Here is a 26,384-nt window from a genome sequence, read left to right as displayed (position 1 = left end):
CAATGTCCTTGCCTGGTCTGGTCTACATGGGACTCCAGACTCACAAATGTGTTTAACTCTTACATGCCCTCTGAAATGGCCTCTCAGTTGTATTCAATCAGTACTCACACATCTGGGAGTGCAGTGGTTCAAGAAGGCAGCTAACCACCACCTTCTCAAGGCCAACTAGGGATGGGTAATAAATGCTGGCCTAGCCAGCGATTTCCATATTCCGAAAATTAATTTTAAGAATCATTTGCCATTTGCAGAAGAGTGCCACACTTCTACTGCATTCTACCACTTGTTACGTCTTCAAAGAATTTAATGAGGTTAGTCAAACAAGACTTAAGCTTTTGAAATCTATACTGGCAATTCATTATTGTATATTTTGTTTTCTACATGTTTTTCGATTTACTCCCTAGTATGGATCCCAATCTTTTGCTTGTACTGATTCTAAGCGGACTGCTCTAAAATTTGCAGGACACGTTCTATATCTCTTCTTAAATAGAGGTTTACAGTGACCTATCCACCAGTCCTCTGGCCCTACACATTAATTATGTGCAATAGTGCCTGTGCTATCTCTCTTCTATAGTATTTAAAAATGTTGAGAAGATTCTTTTAAAATGCGTATACATTGCAAAATGCTGGAAAAAAATCCTATAGATTCTACTGAATTTTGTTTGTGAAGGATTTCTTCTACAAGACTCAAGTTAACAATTTTTATTAACTTATTAAATTGCTGTTTAAGATTTCTTTACATGCATGCATTTTCTGACTGCATTAGAGAGAAAATTCAAGCTTAGAATAGTTTAATTACAGTATACAGTTCTATTATTTGCGTGTTTGGAAAAACATTTGCATATTAACTTATGTATGATCCTGAAGCAGCTGTCTGCAGTCAGAATAGCAGCTGATTAAAATATAACAAATTCTCATATTCAAAGATATATTTTAATGGACATTGCAATTAGTTTTCAATATACAATGAAGTCCACGTAATTATGCAATTGTCAAGCACCAGTCCATGCACTTACTTGAGATGTACTATACAAGACTTTCATCCCTTCAGCGTCCACAAAAGCTTTTCTGCCCAACTTGATACTCGTGATATTCTTGATACAGGTTAAAATCCCTTTGCGGATCAGCATGTGCCGATGCCTTGAGTCATGTCTATGCCAATCAATATAAATTGTAAGAAGGACGGGAAGGTATCCCCTATCCACTGACCTCCTGGCATTGGTTTCTATTTAAAAGATACACACATATTTTTAACATCTTTTCACTGTACACAAATGAAGAAATAGTTGTTTACTGATGTTGGCATTCAGCCATATACATCCATATAAATATTAGGCATACTTTATGATGTGTTGCAGTTACAGGAAGTATGTGGGAATGATGAATGACAGTGTGATCCAAGGCAACGGCATCTGCAGTATGTGTTAGCGGCTTGAGGAACTTCAGCTCAGAGTCATTGAGCTGGAGGCTCAACACTGGCATCAATACTGGGGAAAGTGGGACCTCTACCGTTGGGGTGGTCTTCAACTGAACCATGTTAGAACCAGTGCTCTGGTAAGTTGTATAACTAGGATGGAAGAGAGGGCTTAAACTAAATAGTTTTTTTTGGGGGGGGGGGGGGGAGGAGAGAGAGAGAGAGAGAGAGAGCATGTAAACGGAGATGTGGAAAATGAAAGGGAAACAATGAGGTAATAGAGCTGTGCAGCAGGAAGGGGCAAAGGATACAAACTTAAAAGTGCACTAGTAGAGAAGGCTAGAGATTGCAAAAATACGGAGTTAAAAGTTCTGTGCCTGAATGCATGCTGCATTCATAATAAAAGCGAATGAACAATTGGCACAGATTTAAATAAATACCTATGACCTGATAGTCATTACAGCAACGTGGTTTTACGGTGAACAAGACTGGAACCTGAATATTGAAGAGTATCTGATATTTTTGAAAAGACAAGAAGCTAGGAAAAGGTGGTGGGATGGCTCTTTTAATTAAGGATGTAATTTCTAATCAGCAAAGAGATGACCTTAGTTTGAAGAGGAAAACATAGAATCAGTTTTTGTCGAGGTAAGAAATAGAAGGGTATGAAATCACCTGTGGGAGTAGTTTAATAGGTCCGCTAACAGTAATTGCATTGTAGGATAAAGTATATAGGGAGAAATAAATGGGGTGTGTAAGAAAGTTACTGCAATAATCATGGGTGATTTTAATCTACATATTAATTGGACCAATCAGATTGGCAAAGATAGCCCAGAAAATGAATTCATAGCATGCATTCAAAAACAATTTTTTAGAGGATATGACAGTGGAGTTTAATCCGGACAAATGTGAGGTATTTTGGAAGATCTAATGTAGTTGGGAATTATACAGTAAATGACAGAACCCTTAGGAGAATTGACAGGCAGAAAGATCTGGGTGTACAGGTCCACAGATCACTGAAAGTGGCAACGCAGGTGGATAAGGTAGTCAAGAAGGCATACCTTCTTTAGTCGGGGCACTGACTGTCAAAATTGGCAAATCATGCTGCAGCTGTACAGAACCTCGTTAGGCCACATTTGGAATATTGCATACAATTCTGGTCGCCACACTACCAAAAGGATGTGGATGCTTTGGAGAGGGTACAGAAGATGTTTATCAGGATGCTGCCTGGTCCGGAGGGTATTAGCTATGAGGAGAGGTCGGGTAAATTCGGATTGCTTTCACAGGAACAACGGAGGTTGAGGGGTGACCCGATGGTGGTTTACAAAATTACAAGTGGCATCGACAGAGTGGATAGTCGGACGCTTTCTGACAGGGTGGATAAGTCAATTACTAGAGACGTAGGTCTAAGGTGCGAAGGGGAAAGTTTAGACCAGGTGTGCGAAGCAAGTTTTATACACAGATGGTGGTGAGTGCCTGGAATGCACTGCCGGGAGAGGTGGTGGAAGCAGGTACATTAGCGACGTTTAAGAGGCATCATGATAAATACATGAACAGGATAGGAATAGAGAGAAGTGCAGAAGGTTTTTGTTTAAATAGACATAATAATCAATGCAGGATTGGAGAGCTGAAGAGCTTGTTCTTGTGTTGTACTGTTCTTCATTCTAGAGCCAACCAAGGAGCAGACTATTCTAGACCTGGTAATGTGCAATGAGACAGGGCTAATTAATAACTTGATGGTAAAAGAGCGTCTAGATGACAGTGATTATACCGTGATCAAATTTCCTGTTCAGTTTAAAGGGGAGAAGTGTGGGTTGAAGACTAAATAGGAGTATGAAAGTAGAGCTAGCTAAAGTGAACTCAGAAACAAAGTTAAAAGATAAGACAGTAAAGATGCAGTGGCATTTTTAAGGTGATATTGAAAAACTCTTAGCAAACATTTATACCAGTGAGAAAGAAAGAGTCGTTAGGATATATAATTTGTGGCAAAATAAGTTAAGGATTGTATCAAATTGAAAGAAACACTGCATAAGTGTGCAAAAATTAGTGGTAGATCAGAAGAGTGGACAGATTTAACTAAAAAAAAGTAAAAGGGAAAAGGTAGAGCCTGAGATAAAGCTAGCTAGTAATATAAAAACAGATAACAAGTGTTTCGACGATATTTTTAATAGGAAAATAATAACTAAAGCTAGTGATAGTCTTATTGAGAGTGAGCCTGGGGAATTGATAATGGAAAATAAGGAAAAGGCAAAGGTGTTCAACAGGTATTTGTGTCCATCTTCACTACAGAAGACTTAGAAAGCTTCACAAAGTTACCTGAAATCAAAAGATGAAAGGAAAGTAGGAAATGAAAACCACCCGTCCCCAGGAGAAATGTGCTGGGAAACTATTAGGCCTAAAGGCTGACACGTCCCAGGAACGGATGGCCTGCATCCTAAAGTCAGAAGTAGCTGCAGAGTATTGAGGCATTGGTTCCATAGGTTCTGAAAAATCCCAGTAATTTGGAAACACCTTTTGAGAAAGGAGGGAGACCCAAAGGAGGAAACCAAAGGCCAGTTAGCCAAACGTCTGTCATAGGGAAATTGCTAAAAATTATATTATTAAAGAGGTTATAGCAGGACATTCAGAAAATCATGTGATCTGGTAGTCAACAAAGTTTTGTGAAAGGGAAATCGCATTTAATAATTCATTAGAATTTTTTGAGGTAACAAGCAAGGTGGATTATGGGAGGCCTGTAAATGGGGTGTACTTGAATTTTGAAAAGGGATTTGATAAGGTGCCATGTTAAAGGTTGCTACACAAAATAAGTGCACATGATGTAGGGGTAACATATTAGCATGTATACAAGATTGATTAGGTAACAGGGAACAAGGGGGTAGGGATAAATTAGTATTTTTGGGTTGGCAAGCTGTAAATAGTTGAATGCCACAAGGATCAGTGCTGGGGACTCCACTCTTTACAATCTATATCAATGATTTGAATGAAAGGACCGAATGTATGGTAGCCAAATTTGCCAATGACAAGATAGCCAGGAAAGTTGCCAGAGGAGGGAGCGCGTCTACGAAGGGATATACAGAGTAGGCATAAATGGGTTATTTTCAGGTTGGCAAGATGTAACAAGTGGAGAGCCACAGGGGCTGCCCCAACTATTTATTATTTATATCAATGACTTGGATGAAGGGATCAAATGGATGATTGTTAAATTTGCTGATGACTCAGATATAGGTAGGAAAGCTAGTAATGAAGATGACATTAGTCTGCAAAGGAACATAGATAGGTGAAATGAGTGGCCACAAATTTGGCAGATGGAGTGGAAAAATGTGAACTTATTCACGTTGGCAGGAAGAATAGAAAAGTATACTATTTAAATGATGAGAGATTGCAGAACTCAGTGGTATAAAGGGATCCGGATATTCTGCCGCATGAATCACAAAATGTTAGTATGTTGTTACAGCATGTGATTAGGAAGGCACACGACAGTTGGCATTTATTGCAAGGAGAGTGGAATATAAAAGTAGTGAAGTTTTCCCGCAGCTGTACAGGGCCTTGGTGAGACCATATTTGGAATACAGATTTAAATTTTGGACTCCTTGTTTGAAAACGGATCTAATAATATTAGAAGCAGTTCAGAAATATCCACTCAGCATATCCCCGAGATCAAGAACTCATCTTATGAAGAATGATTGAACAGGCTGTGCCTATACCTATTGGAGTTCAGAAGACTGAGGTGGTCTTTTTTTTTCATTTGTTCATGGGTCGTGGGCATCGCAGGCTGTGCCAGCATTTATTGCCCATCCCTAAATGCCATTGAGGGGGAAGTTGAGAGTCAACCACATTGCTGTGGGTCAAGAGTCACAGATAGGCCAGGCCAGATAAGGATGGCAGATTTCTTCCCCTAAGAAATTAGTGAATCAGATGGGTTTTTACAATAATCGACAATGGTTTCATGGTCATCAGACTTACTTTAAATTCCAGATTTTTTATTGAATTAAAATTTCACCATCTGCAGTGGCAGGATTCGAACCTGGGTCCCCAGAACATTACTCTGGGTCTCTGGTTAACTAGATCAGTGACAATACCACTATGCCACATCCTCCCCCTGTTAAAACAGAGAAATCTGAGGGGGACTTGAGAGGGTGGAGACCAAGAGGCTGTTTACTCCTGTGGGGGAGACCAGAACTAGGGGACACGGTTTATGAATAAGAAGTCTCCCTTTTAAGATGGAGATGAGGATATATTTTTCTTGCAGAGATCATTAATATATGGAATCCAATTCCCCAGAAAGCAGTGGAGGCTAGCACACTGAATTCATTCAAGGGCGAGTTATATTTCTGATAGACATGGAAGTGGAGTTGAGACCATCAGCAGATTAGCCATGAACTTATCAAATGGTGGAGCAGATTTGAAGGGTTGAATGGTCTAGTCCTGCTTCTAGGTCCAATGTTACTAAGTCTTAAGAAGTACAAGAAGCATCACTCTCACAAAAAAAAGCTTAGCAAACCTTTATTGGCGGGGTGGGGGGGCGGGGGGGGGGGGGGAAGAGAGAGAGAGAGGAAGTTATTTTGAAAAAAATGTTGTTTGCATTCAACTTGGTTGCAGTGATTTGAAACAACTGAATGGATTACTCGGTCATTTCATAGTGCAAGTTATGAGTCAACCACAGTGGCCAGACCAGCGGAGAAGACCAGGTTTCCTTCCCTAAAGAACATTAGTGAGCCAGACAGGTTTTTAAGGCAATCTAATAAATTGGTCACCAAAATAGAGGCTTACTATTTATTCCAGATTTGTTCAATTGAATTTAAATTACCCTGCTGCTGGTGGAAGTTGATATCTCTGAATTAGTCCAAATTGCTGGATTACAAGTCCAGTAACATTACCACTATGCTGACACTTAGAAGTTTTGTGCAGCTAAATGTACATTTTTGTATGGTAACTTTTCATCATGTGTATTAACTGTATCCTCTAAATTTAAACAAGTCAAAAATCCTGCATTTACTTGGTGCCTTTCATGACCATGGGGCATTCCAAAGTGCCTCAAAGCAAAGTAAGTACTTTTAAAGTGTAGTCACTGTTATTATATAGAAAACGTGGCAGTCAATCGCCCACAAACGGCAATGAACTAATCTGTTTTTGTGCTGTTGACTGAGGGTTAAACATTGGTCAGGGATAACTACCTCCAGCTCTTCTTCAAAATAATGCCATTGGATCACCTGTATCCACCTGATGTAAGTTTGATTAAATAAATCTGGAATTAAAAGCTAGTCATTGCACTGGTGACCACAAAATTACGGATTGTCTTAAAAATCCATCTAGTTCACTAATGTCATTGAGTATGGCAAACTGCTTATAAAAATGATTGGGGATGGATCATGTTGTGTATCACTCGGGCCTCAATCTGAATTACAACAAGTGGAAAAAGCACTTGTGAAGAATAGAGCATCTTCCAGCAAGCACATATAAAATCAGAGGTATTGGGATCAGGCTTAACTGAGGTGCACGTAATATTGGTGTTCAAATGGGCATTGAATTAAAGAGCTACCAACATTGTAGATATATGCCCCAGCAAAATCCAAGAGATGGAAATATAAGGCAAATTATCCAAACAAATTTTAAAGAGGAAACAAAATATCCTTCCTTATTGATTAACTTTCATAAGATAGTTAACTAGGTAAAACACTTACTGGATTTCAGCAATGCTGCCAGTGTGTCTAATGAGACCCTGCAAAAAAACCACACAGTCCATACGATGCAACCATTAACAAATTGTGGCAGGGATAAAAAAAGACAAATAAATTTTCTTCAAGGGTTACAAATCTAAACTGATAGAATGAGAACAGAAACTGATAAAAGTTTATAAAAGAACAAAAATATATTTGGTTATTTTGTAAAAACTTTAAAATCTGCTCCAGGTCGAGTAATTAAGTTAACATTGATGCATCCCCTTAGCATAAGTACTATTGAATGAAATGATAGTACAAATTGGCCCTCAATAACTTATAATAGTTTCAGCCAAACAAGTGGAACAAAGAGAAATAAAGCCTGAATGGGCTCAGTTTAATGCCCTCCCATGAGGTGAGTTAGGAGGTATATAATCAGATTAAAGCATCCGGGGATGGGACCCTTATGCCTTCCCACCTCTGCCTAGATTAAGTCCATGACGGAAAGGCTTATTGATAACCTTCCCACCCCAATGCCAATTGAGGCCCTTAAGTAGGCAATTAATGCACAATGTATGGTGTCTCCCCTTCTTCAATCACAAGAATTGCTTTATTTACTTTGCCATATTCAGAAAAGCTTGGAGCAGAATTATCACCGGAATAAACAACATTTCAATTGTTTCTCTTTTCATTTTAAAAGTCATTCAAGGTACTGGCTTTATCATTACATATATATACACATATATCTCAGCCATCCATAATGCACATACTTTTTAATATCCCATCAACAAACGACAAAAATTTTATTAAAACAGACAAGAATGTTTAAGTTACCAATTAATAACAAAACACACAACAAAAACTGTAAGTAATAAATCATTGATATGTGGATATTTGCCACAATTAATATGTTGCTCTATGTATTTTATCCAATTTATCCCCATGTTCCCAGATATAGAAATTTGGATCAGAGCTTTGAAGCTGGTCAGGCAACACGACTCTGATCCTGACACAGATGATGGAAATCGCACAAGATGAACAGATGCATTATACAGGAGCATAAACATAAATCCCTCTACCTCTGCTTTGAGAGGTGAACTTAAAATATGCTGAAGTATCCCTTACCGAGACAAATTACAAACTAAGAACAACAGTAAACAAGTCAGACCCTCGAGCCTGTTCCAATATTTAATTAGAACATGGTCAATCCATACAACTTCATTTACCCAGTTTTGTAACTCTTCAATACCTTTTCCTTACAAAAATCCAACAATCCTAGTTCTGAAGTTTTCAATTGACCTAATCTCACGAGTTTTTTTTAATGGAATAATAGGGGTGGGGAGGGTTAATAGTTCCAGATTTCCACTTGCCTCCCTGAGACATCACCCCTGATCAGCCTAACTCTAACTTTATGCTTCTACCAGCTTGTACTAGACTCTCGTCAGAGGAAATAGTTTCCATCGAATTTATCTGTTCATTTTAAACACCTCAAGTAGACGAGTATTGTCTAATATGCTCAATATTCACCACATGTGGCAGATCAGTCACAAATATGTTATATTTTTAGAGCCACACAATGCGGAGTTGTGTTAAATTTGCAGCAGAGGGTCTGAGTATTCGTGTAATTTCCTAATTCATTATTTGTCATCCAAATCATAGAATCTCCGCAGTGCAGGAGGCCATTCAGCTTATCAAATCTGCAGCGGCCCTTGAAAGAGCATCCTACCTAGGCCTATGCCCTGACCAGATCCCCAAAACCCAATAACCCCAACTAACCTTTTGGACACTAAGGGGCAATTTAGCATGGTCAATGCACCAAACCTGCACATCCTTGGATCGTGGGAGGAAACTGGAGCACCTGGAGGAACCCCACAATGACACGGGAAGAAAGTGCAAACACCACAGTCACCTGAGGTCGAAATTGAACCCGGATCCCTGGCGTTGTGAGGCAACAGTTCTAAACACTCTGCCACCCTGCCACCCAAAATCTAACAGAGCAAGGAAGAATCAACTGTGCTTCATGTTGTAATTACATATTGATCAGACCACGACTATGTTTAGCAGAATATAGTTCAGGTTGTCAGGTTTCTGATTACCCATAAGCTGAAGTGCCACTTTGCTCAATGAAATAAGAAAAATAGTCTGTCATTATGGCAGAGTCTGCAGGCCTTAAGAGGTTCAACCAAAACATTGAGTTTTATTTAGATGATGTTAACACTACAGGCTGTTATGTAGGACTGCCCGTTTGCCTGTGCCCCTGTTCAGCTACAAGGCTGCTTGTGAGGAAACACTACGAATACACAACATTTCCTCCCCCATTAAATCAAAGTACCCTGACACAATAAACAGTATAACATCACTAGCAATCGAATCGCTAGCAATCGCGCTCAGGGCAGCAAAAAATTGGAGGGGGATCCGAAGGGGAGGTAGAGAGCACAGAGTCTCACTCTATGCGGATGATCTGCTCCTCTATATCTCGGACCCACAAAGCAGCATGGACGGAATCATAGCGCTCCTGAAAGAGTTTGGAGCCTTCTCGGGCTACAAACTCAACATGAGCAAAAGTGAGATCTTCCCAGTACACCCGCAAGGGGGGGGGGGGGGGGGGGGGGGGGGCAGCGCTAAAGGGCCTGCCGTTCAAACAAGCCCGAAATAATTCCGCTACCTGGGGATCCAAATAGCCCATGACTGGAAAGGGGTCCACAAATGGAACCTCACCAGCCTGACGGAGGAAGTTAAAAAGGACCTGCAAAGATGGAACACACTCCCGCTCTCCCTCGCGGGGAGAGTCCAGACGATCAAAATGAACGTACTGCCCAGGTTCCTTTTCCTGTTTAGATCCATTCCGATCTACATCCCCAAGGCCTTTTTCAAAGCGCTGGACAAACATATCATGGCGTTCGTATGGGGGGGTAAAAATGCTAGGATCCCAAAGAAGGTCATACAAAAAACAAAATCCAGGGGGGGGCTAGCCCTCCCGAATCTACAATTCTACCACTGGGCGGCAACAGCCGAGCGAGTAAGGGGATGGATCCAGGAGCCAGAAGCCGAGTGGGTGCGTGCGGAGGAGGCCTCCTGCATGGGAACCTCCCTCCGGGTCCTCGCCACGGCAGCACTCCCATCCCCACCCAAAAAACACTCCACCAGCCCAGTGGTGACAGCCACCCTCCAATCCTGGAACCAACTGCGGCAGCAATTTGGCCTGTACAAAATGTCGGACAAGGCTCCCATCTGCAACAACCATAGGTTCGAACCAGCACTGACCGACGCCACCTTCAAAAGGTGGAGGCAGGACGGGGGGACACTGACAGTCAGGGACCTATACATGGACGACAGGATCGCAACACTGGACGAACTGACAGAGAAATTTCAGCTAGCTGGGGGGAACGAGCTACGGTACCTGCAGCTCAAAAACTTCCTACGAAAGGAGACAAGGACGTACCCACAACCGCCACGACAGACACTATTGGAAGACCTACTGGACGCAAGTATCCTAGAGAAAGGGAACTGTAGTGACATGTATGACCGACTGGTAGATAGGGACGACACCGTACTGGACGCAACAAGAAGGAAATGGGAGGACGACCTGGGGATGGAGATAGGGTGGGGACTCTGGAGCGAAGCACTGCATAGGGTCAACTCCACCTCCACGTGCGCAAGGCTCAGCCTGACGCAACTAAAAGTGGTACATAGAGCCCACTTAACGAGAAACCGTATGAGTAGGTTCTTCCCGGAGGTGGAGGACAAATGTGAGCGGTGCCAGAGAGGCCCGGCCAACCACGCCCACATGTTCTGGTCTTGCCCCAGACTTGTGGAGTACTGGACAGCCTTCTTCGAGGCTATGTCCAAAGTGGTGGGGGTGAGGGTGGAGCCATGCCCGATAGTGGCGGTCTTCGGGGTTTCAGACCAGCCAGATCTATTCCTGGGGAGGAGGGCGGACGCCCTTGCCTTTGCCTCCCTGATTGCCCGCCGTGGAATCCTGTTTGGCTGGCGGTCAGCAGCACCACCCAGAGCTGCAGACTGGCTGTCCGACCTCTCGGAATCTCTCCAAATGGAGAAAATCAAATTCGCCATCCGAGGGTCGGACGACGGCTTCCACAGAACGTGGGAGCCATTCATGCAACTGTTCCGGGACCTGTTTGTGGCCAACGTACATGAGGAAGAATAGTCGGGTGGCCAAGAACCAGGGGAAAATGGGCGGGAATCGGGGGAAGGTAGCAGGTGGGATGGGGGGGGGGGGGGCTACGGGCTCGGTATGGGGGTTTGATGGCAAGCCAAGGCCCAAAACCAAACTATAAATAAATACCTATAAACATGTGCCTCGGCCATATTGGGGAATGTAAAATATGTATGCTGGCTAAAGGGGGCGGCCACAATTATTGTTATGAAGATGCTTACCTGTAAATATTCATGTAAAAAATTTTTGTGTTTTCCTTTTTTTTTTCTCTCTCTCTAATAACTTGTAATTTGTCATATATAAAATATGAAAACTCAATAAAAAAACATTTATAAAAAAAAGGATACACAGCAAATAAGTAAGTAGGAAATAAATTACTTTCGACTCACAAAAAAAAAAAACAGTATAACATTATCAATTAGCAACATGAACAGTCAATTAACAACAACAGTCAATACGTCAGACATTCTGGAGGTCATCATTCTCTGCCTTTTTTCCGACAAACCTCAGGCATCTGTTTTTTTAGTATTTGCTGGTCTCTGGTTCTTTGGCTTGGTGTGAGCGTAGTCAGTGGCCATCTTAAATGCAGCCAACTTTGTGATCGGAGGTTCACACAGTGTTTGATTCACAGTTGAGGTGCTATTTTCCCCCAATTCATTAAGTTAGTGTCAGGTTCTTGGGAAGGTCCAGGTCATCTCTTCACACAGCTGGATTTGGTACGCTGTTGGTTTTGCCTCTGACAGATTGGTTCTCGTTTGCCAAAAGTTGATCTGCATTCCTTCTCTAGATTACATCATCTCAGGTTTGAACAGTGGAGGAGAGCCTTACTGATTGAGCCAAGATCGTTGCAATGTGGCCATCTAAAATGGCCTTCCGCAAAGAACGCTGGGAAAAATGGTCAAAGTCAGGGACAGACAGGTTGCAGCTTGCAGATACACAAAAGCTGCAGCTCAGTTGTTTTTAACAACCCAGGGAAAAGGACATCTCCAGGCCATCCCAGGAACAATAGAACTATCCTGTCAATCAGACATTTACCAGACACAGCGGCACCCAAGCTCCTTATTTGGAAGGGCCAACCGTCCCCAACACTTCCAGGCATGGCCCCCCCAAAATCGATGTGGCAGCCCCGATTGGATTTGATCGATCAGGGTGCTTGAGCACTGATCAATTGATTGACAATGACCCAGAGATCGCCCATCAAAGGGCATGAAAATCCAAGCAGGTTAAAAGGTGCTGCATCACCTTAGAATCTCTCTGCAGCAGCAACCAACAACAGTGACCCTTCACCGACCAAAGAAGACCATTTTTCAGGCTCTCCCGCATCACTCCCACCTCAGCCACCAACAAGGCAACTATTCTTCGTGCTGCCCCAACCCCTCCTCCACTTTCTGGATCATAAGGCCCTGGGATGCCAGCCTCTGCTCAACTCACTCAATCATGGATCTCAGTGGCTCCACTACCTTGGCTAGGTCCTCTTTCCTCTGCTGCTGAAACTTGTCATTCAAGAACTCCACCAGCTGCTCTGTCGTCCTGGTAGGCAGCCCACCACCTTTGCCCTGTGCCATCTTTTCCTGTGGCACACCACCAAAAACTCTCCTGCTCCAACTGCACTTTCTTTCTCGCGGTGCTCTTCGTCTGCTGATCCATGCACCAGCCACCATCAGAGGAGTATTACCTTCCCCAGGCATTCCTGTGCCTTTTGCCCTCAAATGCTTTGCCCTTCGAGCAGGAAAAAGACCAAAACGTTTGCCTTGAGCGGGAGCCACCAAATATGTGACCACTCACTCCATGGCCACCACAGAATGTCCCCCGACACCCCCAGTTCTAAATTTGTTGTTGCCGGGTACTTGCTACTCACGACTAGAGGGTTTGTTTTGGGCGGAGAACATGGCAAGCTTCTCTCCAAGCTTGTTTGCGTCAGAATTTTTGGTTCCAACGGCTTGGCTGCAACCATTGTTTGGCTCCCGTGTCACCAGCTTTGATGTAGCGATGATTTAATTTTTTCTTCAGGTGCCTACAAATGCTGTTCGTCTTTTTTTTTGGGTGCCTACCCTTTCGCCTAGCTCATTGCCAGTTTTGACAGGGTGGATCCAAGTTTGAGTTTGCAGGCCTTGGAGATTAAACCAAAAGGTGGAGATTTAATTTGGAGATATTAACACTCCAGGCTGCGATGTTAGACTACTTGCTTGCCTGCGCAAACTCGTTCTCTTCAAGTATCCCTGTTCAGCTACAAGGTTGCTTGTGAATTAACACTAAAAATACTATGAATATACAACAGTCATGGGTTACCTTCTCTATTCCTGTTCTCTCTGGGCGTCTTCAAATGACAATATATTTAGATCTATGAGCCTGCACTGTGAAGTGCAGTGAAAGCAGGGCCAGCCTTCAGAAGAACAGTGGTTTGATTTCCCATTGAAGATTTCTGGGGGGAAATCTAGTAACCGGGATGCTGACTGAAGAACTTGGCTTTAGTTTAGCTGGTGGCCAATGGTTTTCCCAAAACAGTTGAGATGCGTGAGCTATGGACAGTGCTGCATGGCTGCCAATAAGGGTTGAAATGTGTAATTTTGACACGCTGGGGAGATGTCAATACCTAAATATGTTCAGCCTTCACCTTACGCAGAAGTCGTAAAGAATTGTCGATAATGTTCCCTCCCCAAATCTCCTAATATATCAATTTTGATAAGGACAGTTCATTCTTGAAAAATGTTTAAAGCAATAACCATTAAAAATAGAATAATTCAGTTAACAGATTACCACCAACTTATCAGAATGTAAAGAGTAGGCTTGCTTTGTGGAACAATAGATTGCAAAACCCTTTTGAAGTTGTTCTTCTGTCTCTGACAGTGAATACATCAGTTTTGATTGCGGACTGTTTAAAACCTCAAACTTATTTTAGCCCCAGTATTATTTTGGTGAACCTGCTCTGCACCTCCTTTTAATTTAATTTTTGTACCTGTTCACTAGTTTTCATTGATATTTTTACTTGGACCCTGAATCTCTTTGCTTACCCATAGTTCCTAGATTCTTGCTATTTAGAAAATGTATTCATCTAACTTTCTTAGTTCCTAAATTTTAAAAAAAGTACCAGTACAGCACATTTATGGACATTGGTTAATTTTACACAAAAGTTTTAAGTGAGGGACTGTTTTGAAATGTATTGCAAGAAAAAAATGAAACATAGGGAAGTAACTATTATGGGCCAGGGTTTAGGGAACACCAAAGTATATCATGGAGTTCACCTGACCCACAACTTTTAATAGCTTTTAGTCATGGTTAAGGCCCCACTTTACATGTGTGATGTAACAGAGATATAAAGTATTTTAAACAAAACAATGTTTATTCTATGAATCCAGTTAACATTTTATAAACACACAGTAAAGATCTTATCAACTACCAATATTGATACCCCCCTCCCCAAAGATACAGTACTCTATAGGTAACCTTTAGTAATTTTCCGAACAACATCCATAAGTCAAAGACTCTTTTCAACAAAGACAGTAGGTTTGCATTCCTTACAGAAATGGGTATTACTTTGAAATCATCAAGTGATCTGGAGACATTCTTTAGCATGCAGAGTGAGACACCAAAATACACCTCCTTGGTTTGAATGCAGCTCCCCAACTGAAAACAAAACTAAAACTCAGAGCCAAAAACAGCTTCCAGCTCAAAATGAAAGTAAATAGCAGAGCCAGAGCCCAGCTCCACCCACACAATGACATCACTGCAGCCATTTGAGAAGACAAACATTTCTTAATGACATTCCCATGACATAACATATATAACTTTTCTGACAAGTGGTACTGTATCAGATGTATTTTGGAAGTCCATGTGCACCACATCAACAGCATTGTCCTCATCAACTCTCTTACCTATTTGAAAAATTCCAGCAAGTTAGTTCAACAAAATTTTCCCTTGCAAAATCCATTTTAAATTTCCTCACTTAATCCGTATTTGCCATGTGACTATTTATTCTGCCCCAAATTATAATTTCTAGAGGCCTCTCTGCCACCAACATTAAACTGGCTGATAGGTATTTGTTCAGCTTAGCCTTGCACCATTATTTGAACAAAAACACAATATTTGCAATTCTCCAGTCCTCGAGCACCATCAGAATCTAAGGAAGACTGAAAAACTTTGGCCAGTGGTTCAGCAACATCCACTCTTACTTCCTTCAGTATCCATGTATGCATATAATCTGGTCCTGGTGCACTGTTCACTTTTTGTGCAACTTATCCAATACCTCATTCTCATCAATTTTAAACCCTTCTAGTGACTCAATTTCCTTCTCTTTCACCATAGCCAGGGTAGCATAGTTTTGCTTTGGAAAGACAATGGCACTAGGTGCCATTCATTCAAGTTGGTGCAGACACAATGGGCTGAATGGCCTCCTTATGCACTGTAACATTTCTGTATTTAAACATACTTCTCTATGCTATTTATTCAAGCTTTAGTTAATTACGATACCTACTTTGTGAGGCTTGTGTTCTTCTTGTTAAAAGGACCAATAATCTTGAACAAAAGTTCCACAACACCATTTTTCCCCAAGAATACAGCATTGACAGCTGAAAAATAAGTGGAAAAAATGAACACAACATTGCACAACCATTAAGACCAAACTAAATTCCACCAATGCTTTAAAAAAATATATAAACCTAAAATATATGAACGCTCACTGCATTTTAGCATGGATATATGTAAAAACAATTGACGTTAGAATAAATTAAAACCTATCAATTTTGAATATTTTACATTGAAGCCAAGGAACATTTCCATATATGACTGCATTCCATCTTTGTCAAGTCCACACTCAAATCACAAGTGGACGAATATTGTGATGGCCCACTCCCTTATCCAATTCAATTAAATAAACAAGTTTTCAAAATTTTTAAATGGCCATCAAATGAACTGACTTTTGTCCTTTACTTACGTCCATATTACTTTAGACAGATGCAAATCACTTCTAAAATGAATACTATATGTCTATGTAGCTGTGAGAATGCTTCCTGTTGTCTACTTACAGTTGCTGGAATAAACCCGAAGCAGTTGCAGACAAGGTAAAATCAGCTTGGGGCTTTGCAGGTTTTGTTTCACTAAACTCAAAGTTATGCCCAAGGCTCCATTAATCCTGGCTTTGACTCCAAATTTTTTGTCTACTCAGAAACAAAGATAAAGAATAATGTCCAACAAATTCAGTTCTTTCCTTAAGATAGTTTTAGTTTAAATAAAGAAACAAATAATTGTGCAATTATTTATCTTTTCAATCTGTATATGAGATTTTATTTGAATTAAACTTTTAAATATCAGAGAACGATGTAAATTATTAGAAGAATAATCTTTATTAGTGTCACAAATAGGCTTACATTAACACTGCAATAAAGTTACTGTGAAAATTCCCTAGTTGCCACACTACGACACCTGTTAGGGTACACAGAGGGAAAATTCAGAATGTCCAATTCACCTAACAAGCATGTCTTTCAGAACTTGTGGGAGGAAACCAAAGCACCCGGAGGAAACCCACGCAGACACGGGGAGAATATTAGACTTTTGGGAAACAGGTGATACTTACAGGAGGCAAGAATTACATGGCACAAAGTCACTTATGTGAAAACATGACTGTATTGTACTATATGCAAGTGATTTCATACTAAATAGATGCTTGGCAGAGATAAGGATCCTGTTTAAATCTAAATCTTTTAACTGTTACAGACACCTGGTCAGCTCTCAACAATGGCTAAGAGGCTGGGCCAGAGCCGGAACTTTGTAAAGTTTAAAGATGGTGAGGAAAGATCGATTTGTTCAAGGGATGATAAGAAATAGGGCTTAGCCATTTTATAAACAAACTTTATTACATAAGAAAACAATATTTCAACTTTCAAACTTCAATCCTAACAATAACAGATTATCTGTAGTTTTGTGACCTTGTAGCTCCCATTAAACAGCACTTTACATGAACGTGCAGCTCTCGTTCCACTTACACAGTCAGACAAAGGTAATACTCGCATTTAAGAAAGCAATTTTTCTACTGTTAGGGACATTCGTTCAGAAACCGTTTCCAAAGCCTGCCTGAGGTAACTTTCATTTTAAAAAAAATCAATTTAGATTACCCAATCCATTTTTTCCAATTAAGGGGCAATTTAGCGTGGTCAATCCACCTAGCCTGCACATCTTTGGGTTGTTGGGGCGAAACCCACGCAAACACGGGGAGAATGTGCAAACTCCACATGGACAGTGACCCAGAGCCCTTGGCGCAGTGAGGCAGCAGTGCTACTCACTGCGCCACCGTGCTGCCCCTGGGGTAACTTTCATGACCTCTCCTGGTAGATTTCCAAAGCCTTCTCCTCTACCTGTTCAAAACAGGATTCTTTCTCGCTCTCGGAGCTTCGCCCCATCCCTCAAACAAAGATTATTTTCTGGGGTTTCCAAACTTGAATCGTTATCTTGACTGATGGCCCACTCCCATTTAAACAAAAGAATGGAATCATACTATGGATATGCAACTAACCTCCCAATGAGGGACAAAGAGTTAATCAGACTCTGTATGGGCAAATAGCTGGTTATCCAGGAGTGTCTCGAAGAACAATGGACCTGCGGCACCCTGTGAATTCCCACTAACAAAGTCTGTGGGACAATGCAACTCGGTGTTCCCTCTGACTCCGTACTAGCAGTATTTTTTCTCAGTCAGTTTAACACCTAAATTGCCTGCTGCATCTTCAATCTAATTTCTGGACCAATTTCCTAATATCTCCCTCGTGTAACATAACCTAGAACTATTAATACCAACATTCATTAGCAATTCCCACATGTTGTACTTTATATTTTTAGATACTAAACTACACACATTGGTGTAATGAGAAAAAGTGATAAGTACACCGTATTCCCTTTTAAAACAGACAAGAGCCAATACTCACTAAAACGTACTGTAAACAAAAAGTTACTTTCAGGATTTATTTCACGTCTGTGATCATTACATATGCATAGAGTATAAACAGGCCATTTGGACCAGTCCATGCTGAGACCTGTACTTCATTCAATCCTGTTCCTACCATTCTTCATTTAATTCAACCAGCAGATCCCCTACTCTCATTTCTCTATCAGGTTTTTTTGTTTATTGCAACAATCCTATTTGCCTCAGCAACTCCCTGTAGTCTCACCACTCTCTGGATTATTGGGTGACTATTTTATAATGATAGCCTCTAACTTTCCTCTTCCCACAAGTGGGATTAGTCTGTGTCTATTTTATCAGAAGCACTCAGTTTTAAAGACGTCCAATAGGTTACCCTGTCTTTTGTTCATTCTTTCCTGACAAAACTGCAAGGTCGTATCTATCAACTTTGTAAATCTTTTTGCACTCTCTCCAGTGGCTCTATATCCTTTTTATATGGTGACCAGAATCACATACATTTAAGAATATGGGCTTCTGAGGGATCAGGCATTGCAAGAATTAAACAACCCTTAGCTTTTGCTCTGAATAAAACCACTGGTTTGACTTTCTGCTTAGTGTAGATGTTGGTCATACGTAGCTTAGTTAGCCTGAAGAACACAAACGAGGGGAAAAAATACAAACTCTCACCAGTTTCACCACTTATCGCCTTGTAGCTTTGGGGATGTTTGAACTCTTGCAAGTTGTTGAAATATAACCAACGAAATCACTTTCAAGTATTAAGCTTTGTTAGATGGCAGTCAAATTTTAATATAATCAGTTTATTAATTTAGTTCAGTTGCATTAATTTAGTCCTAGGCATGTTAAAATGACCCTAGTTAAATTTAGAACTTTGTGTTTCCTCAGTCCTGGGTTGCAGATCACTATGGAAACAGAAAACAAATATGGAAAAAGAACTTGTGCTCGGGCTAAAAAGCAGATAAGGGGAGTGCTATGGCCCTATGCCTTATCACAGAACATGCTGCACCTATGATTGGATGGGGTTGTGGAGTGTGACCTAAGAGATTTGGGACAGTCTCAGTGTAAAAGGGTCAGGAAGGATACCAGATAGGTAAAACGTGTAGGAGAGAACGATGGGCCATGCCTTCTACGAAAAGGTCAATTACAGGTAATATAATTCTCAGTTTTTTTTTGTAAACTGCAGCTCAAATGTCTCACTTAAACTTAAAACAAATTCATAGCCAGCACTAATGTGGAATCAGCTTTGAAGCACTGAACGTACATTCCCCAAGGCTTCAGTTTACAAGGCTTCAGTATATTTTATACTCCAAGTGTGGTCGAACAAAGTTTCAATACAAGTTTAGCATAACTTCTCTTATTTTTAAATTTTATCATATAGAAATAAACCCTTGTGTTTAGTTTGCGTTTTTGATTAGTTTTATTAACCGACATGGCTACTTTTAGTAGTTTGTATAACTATCCTCCCAGATCCCTTTGCTCCTCTACCTCATTTAGATTCTTCCAAGGAATACGTGACCCCTTTATTATCAAAATGTATTTCCTCGCCATCATGTATGCTGATAGTCTTTTGCCAATTATGTACCCATTCTGTAAGTATATTGTCTTTTTCTGTATTGCAGTACTCCTCAATATTGACAAATTAACCCAATTAAGTTTCTTTAAAAATATATATACACTTGATGTGCAGGCATGCTTATTTCTAAGAATTAAAAAAAACTTGCCTTTAAGTTTGCCACACAATTCCAACTTTATATAGATCCAACCATGGCAGTTTGAAAATTTGAATTCACTTTTCAAAATATTGGAAATAAAATACTGATATCAGGAAAAGAAAATACCCCCAACTGGCTGACTAATGTGCTTTACGTAAGGAAATCTGTAATTCTTACCTGCTCTAGCCTATATCAGCTATGGTTTGTGTTGCACTCGCACCCGAGTCAGAAGACTGTGCATTAAAGCCCCACTCCAGAGACTTGAGCACAAAGATCTAGGCTGACAGTCCTGATGGAGTGTTCATTATGAGGTTTAGCTTTTTGGCTGAGCTATTAAATCAAGACCCCATGCGTTCTGAGCTGAACAACAACAAATTGTAATCAGCAATATCAGAAAGTTTTGGAGTAAAAACTGATGCAAAGCCAATTACGTTCTAACACATCATAAGCTTTTTACAGGGCACGTGGATGCAATAAGAATTTAATACTATTTTCCCCCTTCTTGTCTCTATTTTATCCATGAAGTGGAGATGCCGGCGTTGGACTGGGGTGAGCATAGTAAGAAGTCTTACAACACCAGGTTAAAGTCCAACAGGTTTGTTTCAAACACTAGCTTTCGGAGCACTGCTCCTTCCTCAGGTGAATGAAGAGGTATGTTCCAGAAAATATGTTTCTGGAACATGCTTCTTCATTCACCTGAGGAAGGAGCAGTGCTTTTGAAATAAACCTGTTGGACTTTAACCTGGTGTTGTAAGACTTCTTACTATTTCATCACTTCTTGATAAGGTAGATAAAAACATTGGGATGTGTCGCCCAGTCACATTGGTCTCCTGGAGCTAGTTAAATCACTTTTTGGGGTCATCAAACGTTTCTTCCTCCTTTCTGCCTATTCCATGAGATTAGGTGGTCACATACACCAGAACCATACAGGTTAGATTGGTGAACTGATCCTTTCCTATCAATTCTTGTATGTATGTATGTTGTGCATGTTCTTTCCTAAAATAATTGATTCCCCGAGGTACTGCTCCCCACGTACCAGATGAGTTATGACAGTGCATATTGAAAGGAGATGGAATCATGGGGATGGTTCTTCCTGTACTGTATTTGGCAAACATTCTTATAAAAGCTTCTAGCAAAGGTTACTGAGAATCAGGAAGTTAGAACAGTACAGCACAGAACAGGCCCTTCGGCCCTCAATGTTGTGCCGAGCAATGATCACCCTACTCAAGCCCACGTATCCACCCTATACCAGTAATCCAACAACCCCCATTAACATTATTTTTAAGACACTAAGGGCAATTTAGCCTGGCCAATCCACCTAACCCGCACATCTTTGGACTGTGGGAGGAAACCGGAGCACCCGGAGGAAACCCACGCACACACGGGGAGGATGTGCAGACTCCGCACAGACAGTGACCCAGCCGGGAATCGAACCTGGGACCCTGGAGCTGTGAAGCATTGATGCTAACCACCATGCTACAGTGCTGCCCAATCCTGACTGATTTATCTCCACGAACCCAGGTAAGCGGAGGACAAATAAAAAAATCTAATCACCCAAGCCAATGTTGACCAACTCAGCACACATTATAAGAGTCAGACTTGGGAGTTATAGCCTTTTCCCAGTGCCCTGCAAAAAAATGATCTTTCAAGTGCTTATCCAGATTTTGTTTGAATTTTAAAAACATTTCAATCTGCCATGTATTGCATTTCAGAATATACCAATTCACTGCGTGGGGCTAGAGCACAAAAGGCCTCACTCACACACCAGCCCCTGGCTCACCCTCTCCAGCATTTGTCCCACCCAACCCTTACCAACAATCATCACAAATTCAACTTTTATCCCCTTTTAAACTCAGCAATATTGGGCATCAGAACCAGCGAAGTTCAGAACATCAGATAAGAACAATAGCAAGTCTCAGGGACCTTAATATTATTTTTTCTGCATTCTGGTCCATTGAGCTCAGTCCACTGCCCAATGTGTGCAGGTCTCATTCAGCCTGAGTAGACTCTCAAAGTGAGTTTGTGGCACAATTAAACCCTGGCTTCTGGCTCATAAAGTGGCAAATCCTGGCCCTCACCAGTTGTTGGCTTGGGAATTCCAGTCTGTCAAGGCTGCTAGGCGACCACGACACAAGGTATAGGAAGTTAACCACATGCCTCTGGCTCCCCTCACACCTTTCCATGTGATGACCTCATGGCCAAACACCGGCAATCCAATCCATACCATTATAATAAATCATCCTTTTCCTTCTCCAAGGGTCCTACACTTCACCCCATCATTTGGGGCAGCACGGTAGCATGGTGGTTAGCATAAATGCTTCACAGCTCCAGGGTCCCAGGTTCGATTCCCGGCTGGCTCACTGTCTGTGGAGTCTGCACGTCCTCCGGGTGCTCCGGTTTCCTCCCACAGTCCAAAGATGTGCGGGTTAGGTGGATTGGCCATGCTAAATTGCCCGTAGTGTACTAAAAAAAAAGTAAGGTTAGGGAGGGGGGGGGGGGTTGTTGGGTTACGGGTATAGGGTGGATACGTGGGTTTGAGTAGGGTGATCATTGCTCGGCACAACATCGAGGGCTGAAGGGCCTGTTCTATGCTGTACTGTTCTATGTTCTATGTCTGAAAGGGTCCTGGACCCTGCCCATTCCATTTCCCATAAATGTTTCTCTCATTGTTTCTACTCCCTTCCAGGACGACAAATTCCCCTGGTCTTCAGCTCCCACTTCACAATTAATGGATCACCCTCGTCCATTTCTGTCATCTCCATTGTAATGCCACCACCAAATACATCTTCCCCTCCCCACCCTGTATTCTAAAGGGCTGTTCACTCTGAAAACCTGGTCCACTTTTCAATCACCTCCAATAAGTGCAGAGTTGTGTATATTGTAGGTTTTATAGATTCAGTAGTTCTAATCTGAGCTGGCAAGATGGATACAGAACTGGCTAGGTGATAGAAGGCAGAGAGTAGCAATGGAAGAGTGCTTTTCTAATTGAAGGGCTATGACTAGTGGTGTTCCGCAGGGATCAGTGCTGGGACCTTTGCTGTTCGTAGTATATATAAATGATTTGGAGGAAAATGTAACTGGTCTGATTAGTAAGTTTGCGGACGACACAAAGGTTGGTGGAATTGTGGATAGCGATGAGGACTGTCAGAGGATACAGCAGGATTTAGATCCTTTGGAGACTTGGGCGGAGAGATGGCAGAGGGAGTTTAATCTGGACAAATGTAAGGTAATGCATTTTGGAAGGTCTAATACAGGTAGAGAATATACAGTGAATGGTAGAACCCTCAAGAGTATTGACAGTCAGAGAGATCTAGGTCTACAGGTCCACAGGTCACTGAAAGGGGCAACACAGGTGGAGAAGATAGTCAAGAAGGCATACGGCATGCTTGCCTTCATTGGCTGGGGCATTGAGTATAAAAATTGGCAAGTCATACAGAACCTTAGTTAGGCCACACTTGGAGTAGTGTTCAATTCTGGTTGCCACACTACCAGAAGGATGTGGAGGCTTTAGAGAGGGTACAGACGAGATTTACCAGGATGTTGCCTGGTATGGACGGCATTAGCTATGAAGAGAGGTTGAATAAACTCGGGTTTGTTCTCACTGGAACGACGGAGGTTGAGGGGCAACCTGATAGAGGTCTACAAAATTATGAGGGGCAGAGACAGAATGGATAGTCAGAGACTTTTTCCCAGGGTACAGGGATCAATTACTAGGAGAAATATGTTTTAGGTCCGAGGGGCAATGTTTAGAGGAGATGTACAAGGCAAGTTTTTTTTTTTTTTTTTACACAGAGGGTGATGGGTGCCTGGAACTCGCTGCCGGAGGAGGTGGTGGAAGCAAGGACGATAGTGACGTTTAAGGGGCATCTTGGCAAATACATGAATAGGATGGTAATAGAGGGATACAGATCCATGAGGTGAAGAATATTTTAGTTTAGACGGGCAGCATGGTCGGCACAGGCTTGGAGGGCCAAAGGGCCTGTTCCTGTGCTGTACTTTTCTTTGTTCTTTGTTAATCCTGCGCCCTAAACAGCCTTCCTGGAAATAGTTTATACAACTGGCTAGCTTGCATTAGAAGATAACAGCATATCAGTTTAATTTAGTGGTAGCATTATCAGAGCTGAGTTAGTCCAGCTCTCTGGATCTCTGTACATAACATAAGATGACAATTCTGTGATGTTCAGGTGTTTTGCTTTGTTGGAAATGTGATGCTTTTCATTACAAGGCCTGCCCGTCAGTCTAGCATTATTCAAAGAACAGAATAGACCCATGAAAAGAATATTTATCCTGAGGAATTGTGATTAGAGAAACATTTTCTTGGTACTGAGGCATCCTCACATTTACATCAATTTACAAAGAAATCACCTTTTGGTCCAATCTTTGCCAGAATGGAATGTAATTGCATCATAACCTCTTCATTTGCAGGAGAATCTTTACTGGCAGTAAATAGCAACTGAAGGAGAATTTGGCTTCCTCCTTTGGAAACCAAAACACCACACCTGCGTCCTCCTCCTATAAGACAAATCAGAATGTATTTTTACAATTCCACAAATATGATAAAATTGTACAAACATTACCTAGACAATATCTTAATTTATGCATAAGGTGAATCTGGTCCTTGTCATAGGTCTAGATTACTACAAATTCACTCTTACAGATAAAACTTGGCCAATATATTGTGTGAAAATCACAAGAGGCATAATATATCACTATAATATTTAAAATGGTGCATCCTATAAAGAACAGTCTTAGAACTTGTATCCTCCTTTTCTACACGAGAAAGTTGAATATGCATTAGCAATACAGCAATGTTAACCACAATTACCTAGGATTCCAATACACTTACAGTTTACAGACAGAATGTAGAAATGCTATGTGATGCAATATAAGGGAACAGCAGAAATAATTGTTTTCTACTATATCTGGGGCGGGATTCTCCCCTACCCGGCGGGACGGGGGGTCCAGGCGTAGCGGAGTGGCGCCACCCACTCCGGCGTCGGGCCTCCCCAAAGGTGCGGAATTCTCCGCACATTTAGGGGCCAAGCCCTCACATTGAGGGGCTAGGCCCGCGCCGGAGCGGTTGGCACCACGCCGACAGTCGCCAAAACCGGCAACAATGGCCTTTGATGCCCGCCGCCCGACGCGGGGCTGGCCGAAAGGCCTTCGCCGGGCGGATGCGCCGGTGCGTCTGCTGCCGCTGACGTCACCACCAGCGCATGCACGCTGGGGGATTCTCTTCCGCCTCCGCCATGGTGGAGGCCGTGGCAGCGGCGGAAGCAAAAGAGTGCCCCCACGGCACTGGCCCACCCGCCGATCGGTGGGACCCGATCATGTGCCTGGCCACCGTGGGGGCACCCCCCGGGGTCCGATCGCCGCCCCCCCCCCCCCCCCCCCCCCCCCCCCGGGGGCCCGCTCTCGCCGCCGATCCCGCCGCCACCAGAGGTGGTTCAAACCACGGCGGCGGGAGAGGCCTCTCAGCGGCGGGACTTCAGCCCTGTCATCTTTAGTGAATTGTGCACATATACCCCAGGTCTCTACTCATGCCCTTTCAGATTCAATGCTTCGTATCACATTATCTCTCCTTGCTCTTCTAGCCAAAATATTCACATCACACTTCTCTTCATTAAATTTCATTTACAAAGAGTCCACACATCCTATGTCCTCTTAAAGGCTTTCATTATCCCTCTCATGGAGCACATTATTTGCAACCACTGTGATATTTTCAAATTTTAAAATTGCGCCCTGTACACCCAGTCTAGGTCATTAATATAGATCAAAAATGGTCATAGCACTGACCACTATATACAAATCCTGCAGTCCAAAAAACAACATTCACCACACCGTTGTTTCCTATCGCTCAGCCAGTTTCATACCCATGCTGCCACTGACCATTTTATTCTATGAGCTTTAACCTTACTGATAAATCTATTATATAGTACTTTATCAAATGTCTTTTGGAAGTCCATGTATATTGTTTCAACCATATCACCCTCATTAATCCTCTCTGTTACTAGATCTTAAAACTAAAGCAATTTAGTTGAATAGAATTTGCCCTCAACAAATCCATGCTGGATTTCCTTAATGAATCCCCATTTCCCTAAATAGTTGTTACTTTTGTTCCAGATTATCATTTCTAAAACGTTTTTCACCAAGGTTAAACTGACTGGTCTTGAATAAGGGTGCAACATTTGCAATTCTCCAGTCATCTGGCCACTGCCTCTGCAATTTGTACCCTTACTTTTTTCAGTATCCTCAAAACATTTGATCTGGTCCTGGGAACGTAAAAGTGCAGCCAGCCTTTCTAATACCTCCTTGCCATGATTTTTATCTGAGCCTGTTTTTAAACTACCTCTTCTTTCACTACTACTTTGGCAATATCTTATGCCTTGGCAAAAGCAGATGCCAAGTACTTTTTTAATAATTAATTATTGGGATGCGGGTGTCACTGACTAGGCCAACATTTATTACCCATCCCCAATTGCACTTGAGAAGGTGGTGAGCTGTCTTCTTGAACCACTGCAATCCA

The 26,384-nt window shown here is 41.9% G+C and overlaps 1 protein-coding gene across 12 annotated transcripts in view; it reads right to left on the bottom strand.

Annotated features, from left to right (window-relative positions):
- Positions 1–26,384, bottom strand: part of agtpbp1 (ATP/GTP binding protein 1) — a 325,109-nt gene that overhangs the window by 176,882 nt on the left and 121,843 nt on the right. For all 12 annotated transcript variants that reach the window (XR_005461593.1, XM_038804830.1, XM_038804835.1 and 9 more), the window contains 5 exons: positions 24,224–24,370; positions 16,264–16,395; positions 15,714–15,807; positions 7,090–7,127; positions 1,014–1,222 (listed from right to left, as the gene is read on the bottom strand). Coding sequence is in view for 11 of the 12 variants with exons in the window: in XM_038804830.1 (XP_038660758.1) it covers positions 1,014–1,222; positions 7,090–7,127; positions 15,714–15,807; positions 16,264–16,395; positions 24,224–24,370 (620 nt within the window). In the remaining variant the exon portion in view is untranslated. The remainder of the gene's footprint in view (positions 1–1,013; positions 1,223–7,089; positions 7,128–15,713; positions 15,808–16,263; positions 16,396–24,223; positions 24,371–26,384) is intronic.

Source organism: Scyliorhinus canicula, chromosome 8 (assembly GCF_902713615.1).
Source record: "Scyliorhinus canicula chromosome 8, sScyCan1.1, whole genome shotgun sequence".
Taxonomy (NCBI): Eukaryota; Metazoa; Chordata; class Chondrichthyes; order Carcharhiniformes; family Scyliorhinidae; genus Scyliorhinus; species Scyliorhinus canicula.
Note: the sequence above shows the minus strand (reverse complement) of the source record. Positions and strands in the feature narration are given on the sequence as shown.